General features: G+C 34.0%; 1 protein-coding gene across 1 annotated transcript in view; it reads right to left on the bottom strand.

Moving 5' to 3' along the window:
- Window positions 1-1,298: 1,298 nt before the first annotated feature.
- The window catches only part of CCSER1 (coiled-coil serine rich protein 1), a 1,304,443-nt gene continuing 1,296,610 nt past the window's right edge, over window positions 1,299-9,131 (bottom strand). The window contains exon 11 of the mRNA XM_057726475.1: window positions 1,299-1,784. Within this exon, the coding sequence (XP_057582458.1) occupies window positions 1,299-1,784 (486 nt within the window). The remainder of the gene's footprint in view (window positions 1,785-9,131) is intronic.

Raw genomic sequence — 9,131 nt, 5'->3', positions numbered from 1 at the left:
TAATTTGGATTCAGTTATTAGCTTTTATCTTTGTATAAGAAAACTGCAGCCCTGATTCCTACTGGTCATTTTAAAATTATTTATTTCTATAGCTGTATACAGCTCTATTATTAATTAAACATAAAGAAATTATTTATCTCATGTGCACTTACATATAAAACATATTAGGCCTTGTTTGTTAAAGAGAAATATTTGCCATCAAATGAGTTAAGTATTCCTGTGAGAGATTTATTTCTAAGATCAAATTGCCAAAGTTTACATATATTTTACTTTTTCCTCTAAGTCTAGATGACTGAATAGTCAAAATAGTGTAGACAGGGCTACCAAGAAACTGACCTTCTGTTCCTCAATTCATCATGTAGAGTCATAGATATGGGTTAATGTATATAAAGCAAAATTGGACACACACACACAAAAAGGTGAAAAATTTAAAAATACAAGGAAAGTGAAGTAAAATAATTTTCTTAGAATCTTCCATTCCTCAAATTTTTAAAAAATATGGTGACATAACCATGACAGCAAGTCAAAGAGTATAACATGTCCTGTTTTATGCATCATTTGACAAACTTCAGCCAACATTACTACCTCACTGCGATATGTCATAGTACTTCAATATCAATAGCAGAAACTAAAAGCAAAATTTTTCGAAGATCAGAGCTGTCATTCTCTATTTGGCTAGTAACTAGTCTGAAATCTTTTGTGAACTAGTGTAAACTAAACATTTAGAGGATAAAAGAAATACTGTTTTCCCCCTTAATTGTATGGCAAGATAAGCTTGATTGTATGTAATAAAGAGACAAATGCATCTCTAGGTTATATGCAAGCAAGCTTCATTCTTCAAATAAATACATCACCAAATATGACTTTAAAATCTCTTTTCTCTTTCTATTAACTATGTAATTTAAAATTCCTTACAATTCCTTTATCTATTTATTCCTTACATCTATTTTCACAGTAACACCATTAAGTGAACAGAGTGCTATTTGATATTACCTTCTGAAATGCATATCGGTGACTGATAAAGATAAAAGATAAATTATGGCCTGTATATAAACCAGCAAGATGGTCTCATTTATTATACATATACATAATAAAGTCTCCAAAGCTATTAAACCTGATTCAATTAACATGCTTGAACCCTCATTCTAAAAAAAGAAGAAAAAAAAAGAAAAAAAAGTAAAATTCTTTGTTTATAACTAAAAATAAAAATAAGAAATACATGAAAATTTAAATATGAGCTATGCACGAGAAACACTAACCATCTTATCCTACCCAAAGACAGGAATGGGATGATTTAATTACCCATCCTGCTGGCCTAGAGTCTGAAGCTCAGTTGTGTGTAAGTTGTGATGGAGGAAAACATTCTTCCTGCTGTACATGTGTAAAGAGATTGGCCCTCTCGGTGGCTGTCCAAACCTGCCTGTAAAGGTTGAATGCTGTCGGGCCACAGCGGCTTGGTCCTTTGGTTTCTCTGAGAACGTGGAGAGCCCTTCAGTCTTAGCTGCTGGCTTCAGAGAGTTTTGCCCTACAGTGGTCCGTAAATTCTGGGTGACCTCTGACGTGAGGGTTTCATAAGTTCCTCTTGAGTGTTTGATAACTTCCACTAGTTCCTTGTCCTTCAAAAAATTGCTTAAACATAGACTCGAGAGCTGACAGGTCTTGCTTTTGTAGGGGCTTGTCTGGTCAGCTGCTGAGTATCTAAAATGGTCCTCGATGGGAGTATGCATTGCTTTTCTGTCCCTTGTGCTGAGACTTTGGCTCACAATTCGATTTCGATATGTAGCCTGAGGTAAAGACATGGAAAAGAAAAGATGTCTTTAAATAATACATTCATAGAACACACAGAATACAGAGTATTGTTTTCGCGTTTGTGTCCAAAACCCTAAGTTTTCAACAAGGCTTTAAAAAAAAATTATTTTCTCTTTTCCATGAGATTATATTTCCCAGTGCAATTCTACTATAAATAATAGTTAAGTGAATAATTTACTCTAAAAGGCATTTATTAAAATACTTTTTAAAAGAGCAGTTTTAAGTTGGCAACAAAATTGAGAGGAAGGTACAGAAATTTCTCATGTACCCTCTGTCCCCACACATTCATAACCTCCCCCATTATCAACATTACTCAACAGAATGGTGTTACTTTTTACCAAGGATGAACCTACACTGACACATCCTAAGTCCAAAGTCCACAGCTTACCTTAGGGTTCACTCTTGGAGTTCTACATTCTATGGGTTTGGACACATATAATGACATTTATCTATTTCATACAGAGTATTTTCACTACCCTAAAAATCCCCTGCGCTCTCCCTACCCATCTGTCCCTTCCTCCCTCCACCACTGGCAACCACTGTCTCCATAGTTTCGCCTTTTCAGAATGTCATAGAGTTGGACTCATACACTATATAGTCTTTTCAGGTTGGCCTCTTTCACTTGTATCTCAGATTTCTTGATGTCTTTTCACGGCTTGATAAGTTATTTTCAGAGTTGAATTAAAAGGCATTTTGAAGTGTGTTTATCTAATTTCCTAAATTTGAACTATATAGTTTTCTCTGAGAATACGTTATTTTAATGAACATACATATATGAAGCTATACATTTTTTGTTGGATTTAATATTCTATATTTACTTGCATGTACGCTCAGAGAGTTGTAGAATTATCAATACCATGATTTGTATCAGCAAAGTGGTAACCTAGATATTTAAGGAACTAAAAAAGAAAGCACTCCAGTGACCTAAAGAGAACAATAGAAAACCTAAAAGAAATTTCAGCACATGTTTCATTTAGAGTTTTGGATACACCTTATTAATAAAAATCTGGCCCATGAGTATATGCCCATCTTCTTTCTCACAAGAAGTTTATACTCTAATGATATGAACAAGACATAGCTTATTGAATCATGTTATGGAGGAAGCAAAGATTACAAACTGGCACCAGAATTCCTCTTGAAGAGAGCACTGCCTTGGTTTAGAAAAATACACTGAAATAGAAACTGACTAGCTGGCTTATTGCTTTTGTGGCAAAAAAAAAGTGCAGGATTTATTGTTGCTACAAAGAAAGAGGAAAAAGGGAAGAGAAAGAGGTAAGAGAGAGAAGAGAGCATGTGGCAGTAGGCTAGTACAAAATGTGCTGAAGGGCCAATGAAAATTTCTGTGTGCTTAACATCTAAATTGCATAGTTTTTAAATACCAAGCTTTTCATTGTTCCCTAGAAAATCACTTCTCCAAACTTGATCTCCACTTTGAGCCCTAATTTACTTATCCATCCATCATCACTTTGACTAATTATCATTCATAATCTGACATAAAACAAAACCAAAAAAACCCCAAACAAAAACAAACGATTTTAACTCTGCAACCTATTCTTCCCCAAATACCCCTCTTCTCACTAATGATACCACTATCAGGGCAACACTTATAAATCACCTTTGGTTTCTCTTTTTCCTCATATACCTTTAAATCAAGTCCTTGCTGATGTACTGCAAAAATGCTACCTCAAGTAATCTAGCTCTCCTATATCCAGTCTAAACCTCCTGACCCAACTCTCTGGTACATATTAAGCATTTGATAAATATTTGCTGAAAAAAATTTTATCTGCTTGAGATAATATATTTATTGAGTGTGTATTATATACCAAATATGTTTCTAATGCCCTTAAGTATTTATCCCTCACAAGTCTTCTGAGGTAGCTTCTATTAGTCCAATTATACAGACTAAAAAGCTGAAGTACAGTGAGTTTGTATTCCACAGATAGTGTGGGATACACAGTCGGCTTGATTGACCACCAATTCATTCTGCCTCCCAGTATTCCCAAGAGAATATTTCTAAAATGCATCACATTTTTCTAAAATAAAGTACATGCAGAACAAATATGTAACTTAAATTGAGGCTTCAAGATTATCATTACTGAGATGAATATCCCCAATTTTCTATAAAACTAAGGTCTATTAGGGGATATCTTTAGGGTGTCCTTATTTATACTCAGTGACTTCAGATTGCGATACTTTGCTAACCGTGTCTTTTTTTTTTTTTTAATTTTCTTAATGTTGTAGTAAGCTGCCCTTCTAGTTTTTAATTTGTGTTTACTTTTACCAGACCCTCTCTATTACTTCTAATTTGTCATTTTAACTCTTCCATTGATTTGGAGTAGAGATAGTAAGGCTGGTTACCTCGTTGTATGAAAGAAGCATTGTATGACTTGATGTTTCAGGGACTTTCTTGGAAGTAAAAGAAATAAACTAGGTATTTGGACCTCCTTAGAAATGTGAAATTTTATTTTCTCTTCATCTTTGTGACTTTAATTCTATGAGATGCTTACTTAACTGTTGAATCAGTTATTGACAGATTCTCAAACAGTGCTTAAAATCACATCAAAATGTTAGAAACATCATGGGTATAAAATACTCTGAGGAAAAAGAATTGTTTCAGAACAAAAGAGCCATTGGTAAATTCATCATGATAATAAACCTTTCTATTCCAACTATGTACATGCTGCTTAAGAAAGTTGAGGAGATGAGTGGAAACTTCATTTCCATTACTTTAACATTACATTTGTGGAAATATTCATCACTTTCTTTATGTGATCATTTTAACTCTCCTGGGATATTACATTAAATTGAATATACAGTGTTAATAAGACATATTGAAAGGGATCAAATAACTCAATCCCACAGGCAGCCTCAGTGCTCTCCGGTATAACATCTGATACTTACAAGGTACCTGTGCATTTACTATAAAAAGAAACAAAATGAAATGATCTATTTTTTTTTTAAATGCATATTTAAATCACCCATTCCTGTTTGTTTAGCATAATTTGCTTTTAACATCTTAGATTTTTCTTTTCTTTTAGGTTCTTTCACCATTAGGTCTAGGGCTCATAGTATACATGGGTGATTGCATAGCACATGGGGCTAATGGCATGGATTTGGGGACAGACAAATTAAGGTTCCTTTGCTGATTTGATAAATACTTATTGACCTCTACTGAGAGCAAGGTGCTACGTTATGTGATAGGAAATAGTACTTTTCATAAGAGAACCAGCTCTTGCATTTAGGTAGCTTGAAGTCTAATGAGAGAATCCACCAGAATCAAACAATTTCTAGCTAAGTGACCACGGCAAGTTACTTACCCTTCCCAAATCTCCAATTTCCTCATCTGTGAAAAGAAGATTTACATTCATACCTGTGTCTACATACAGGACTATAGTTAAGACTTAATGAACTACTGTGTATAAAATGCCTAATATTATACCTGAAGAATAGTTATCTTGATGACAGCAACAGTAAGTACAGTAACAAAATAAAGTGAATACACCTAGAAATTTCTTTGACAGATGCTTGCTTCATCCTTTGGAAGCTAAACCACTTTGAATACTTCTATCTCAACTTTAAAAGGCAAAATAATTTGGTCCAGAATACTTGAGTAATTTTACATTTACTGTTGGGGTTTGGTTCCCTAGTACAGATTCTGAGACAAATATCTGAGACAATAAACAAAAGTTTACGAGAGTGTATTTTCAAGTCAACACCCGTGGGGTAATGAAGAAGGCAGGGTCTTGCAGAGGGAGAAGTTAAACTCTATGCAATTAAACTATCTCAGTCACACAGGGAGATCTGAAGCTGGGATGACTCCTTAGAGTTGTCCCCAATTTAGGCAAGTGGTTGGGAACCTTACACCCTTGTATCCACAAGTTATTGGACATTGGCAATCTCTGGGAAGAGGGTGTAACTATGAATGAATAGGCTTTTTTTTTTTTTTTGTAAAGGAACTTACTTGCTGCCAACTTTTTTACCAACTTGGAAAATGAAGGCTTTAGTTGTGAAATGTGTGTGTGTGTGAGTGTGTGTATGCATGTGTGATTGGGGTGGGCGGGGGAGAGAACTTGAGATCATAGCACAGCATCCACTACACTCATTATTCTACTTATATATCTAATATATTAGGGGATAATTTGGCATAATGGAAAGAACACTGAGCCTTGGGCCAAAGACTCTAACCTTGTCTATGTTGCTACTGAACGGTGTGAACTTTGACGAAGAAATTAATTTTTCTGGGCTTCGTTTATAAGCCTATTGAAAGAGATGACAAAAATAGAAGATAAAAATTAGATCTTGAAGAAACTCTAACAGTTATTCAATTTACCTCCAGCTCTAAAAGTCTACATTTAAATATACATTTTATTTTTTATAGACAAACATAGGAAAGATCCCTTTGATTCAAAATATAAAAATGGCAGCTTTCCTGGTGGTGCAGTGGTTAAGAATCTGCCTGCCGATGCAGGGGACAACAGGTTCAATCCCTGGGCTGGGAAGATCCCATATGCTGCAGAGCAACTAATCCTGGGCACCACAACTACTGAGTCTGAGCTCTAGAGCCTGTGAGCCACAACTACTGAAGCCCATGTGCCTAGAGCCCATGCTCTGCAAAAGAGAAGCCACCGCACTGAGAAGCCTGCTCATCTCAAGGAAGAGTAGCCCCTACTCTCTGCAACTCAAGAAAGCCCGCATGCAGCAATGAAGACCCAACGCAGCCAATAAATAAATAAAAATAAATAAATTAAAAAAAAAAACCCAAAATAAAAAACGTATTTTTGCATGTATATCTGCAGTGGTCCAGAGGGAAATAATTTTTTCATCATGCTGCTAATTGATGTTAATTTTTTCTGAAGCTCTTGAGATCACATCCCCAGAAGGAAATTTCAGGACATATACCTAGCCACATCTTTCTCAAAGCTGGAATTAAATTTCCACAAACTAATATTATGTTTTTAGACAATTTAGTTGTCAGTTATTTTATTACCTATCCTTTGAGTTCCTAGTAGAAGATGAATGGATGGCAGATTTAGTGATTAATCAGTCAATACTGAAGATTATAATAAAATCAGTTATTTACTTCAATATAATTTTTTCCTCATTTCTTCACTGGAGCATATAATCTGCATTTCACTGAATTCAAGATGACTGATTTTAAAACATTATTATTTTACGTACCACTAAGAAAGAAAAAACAAACAAAACTTATGATGCTAATTAAAAGCATTCCTTCCTTCTCAGTGGTGACACCCATTCATCAGTCACACCAGCCTCTTGTTCTAATTTCTTCTGTCTTCACTTCCCTTTCTGAGGTTTGATAGATAGTCCTTTTGCATTTGTATCAATGATACAACTTCATTTACAGGTGAGTATATTCCTTCTTTTGATTTCATAAAGCATTTGTTTTTTTACTTTAGAAGAGAGTAAGGAATTGAAGACAATGCAATTATGAATATTTTTTATTAATATCAAAGTTACACCTTCTTTTTTTCTTTCCTTGGCTTTCCATATACAAAATAACATTTGCTATAATACCAAATCATAGTAAAAGCTTCTTGAAAATATTCTTATTGGTAACTCACCACATGTAGTGCCAACACTGCATATAACTCAAAGAAAGGACAATATGAAAGTATGATAAAATCCACACGTTAAAGCAATGTTAATTCCACTGCAACTGCAACATGGTTGAAAACATTGATTGTAAGATTTATCCTGATTTTAAAGGTTTTATTACATTTAAAAATTGTCTTTATCTGATGTAAAGTAGACATACAGTAATCATGCCAATGTGCATAGCCCAATTTTCATTAAGGCAGGGTGACATGATGATAGAATCACTGAGGAGGGAAGCAATGTTTCAATCGCTGATTAATGAATTTCATCATTTTTTTCTGAAGTTTTTTTTGTGCGTGTGAACTATACTGATAATTGCCAAAAGTGTTATCAGGCAACAACTTCCTAGTTTCTTATATAGATTAAAATTTAGCACATAATTTATTTTATTTGAGATTAAGATCTATTTTTCTGCAAATGTTCTTCACTTAACCAAAAATAGTATTGTTTTACAACCAGAATTCTTCCTAAAGGAATACTTGAAACAATTCCCAATAGCTAGTAGAAAAAAAATGGTATCATATTAGAAAAATGGCTAATATTCAATAGTATTTTAACAAATCATAAAAATGACTTAAAATAACATTATAATTTGAATTTAAATAAGAGATAAATATGAAATTATGTTAAAGTGATCTAGAATTATCACTGCTCAGAGTTCTCGTAGCAGGAGAAGCTAAGTAGTAACTCTTGGGTAATTCATACTGAGAAGATACATGCCTCCTGAGTAAAGTTTATGGTTTCTTATTAGTAAGCCTCTACATCGAGTAAGTAAAACACAATGCAGAATACTGTATGTTTTATGTTCAAGAATAGACATTTTGACTTCTACTTACTTCTACACCCAAGCCAACTAAAATAAAAGTTTCATAAGGGCAGGGACATTGCCTCCTAGTTTAATGCTGAATCTGCCATTCGCAATAGTGCCTGGCATTTACCAGTAGCTCCTTAATATTTATATAGTCCAGAGAAGAATCTACTACCATGTTTATTTCTTACTGATATAGCTTATCTAATATGAAATGTTCTTTCTCTTGACATTTTTTCTCATTGATGAGTTGATTACTTTGATCTATATGGATTGATATATTACCTGGATCTTAAACTACCAAGCACTGGACATATATATATTGCTTTCTTTCTTGAAAGCAGTGGGGAATGTCAACTTTTCAGGGATGTGTTTGTAGCCTCAACTCCCCTTTAGCTGTCCTTCCCTAATAAAAAGCAAGACATATAGGTAACTAAAAAAATATACCTGGAGGAAATAACAAACCTTTCATAGCTACCAAAGCATTATGACATTATATTTAATATGACATTAGATATCAAGGCAACTGGAAAAAACCTCTTCCAGTACATTTTGTCAGTACCATAGAAAATGAATTAAAAGGGAATTATTGTAGAGCAGCACTTCTTAATCTCTCTTTTCCTCATGTCTCAACAGGACATATAGAGACACTTCTTTGGCCCAAACCAGGTTATGAAAATACTCACATTAAAATATCTGTAACTCAACCCCTTTATCTTCCATTTATGCAAACATTTTGGATTCAGAAATACCAAGAGAATTATCAGTATCTTCTCTAATTTATAAAAAGAATAAATCTTGGTGCTCTAGTAGTAGTAACAAAAAATTGCTTAAAATATGGACATAACAAATGACTGAGACCCATTTGACCTTGTAACCTGCAGATTAATTAAATAGG

This window comes from Hippopotamus amphibius, chromosome 3 (genome assembly GCF_030028045.1).
Source record: "Hippopotamus amphibius kiboko isolate mHipAmp2 chromosome 3, mHipAmp2.hap2, whole genome shotgun sequence".
Classification (NCBI taxonomy): Eukaryota; Metazoa; Chordata; class Mammalia; order Artiodactyla; family Hippopotamidae; genus Hippopotamus; species Hippopotamus amphibius.
The sequence above is the reverse complement of the archived record's forward strand: the minus strand, read 5'-3'. Positions and strand labels throughout refer to the sequence as shown.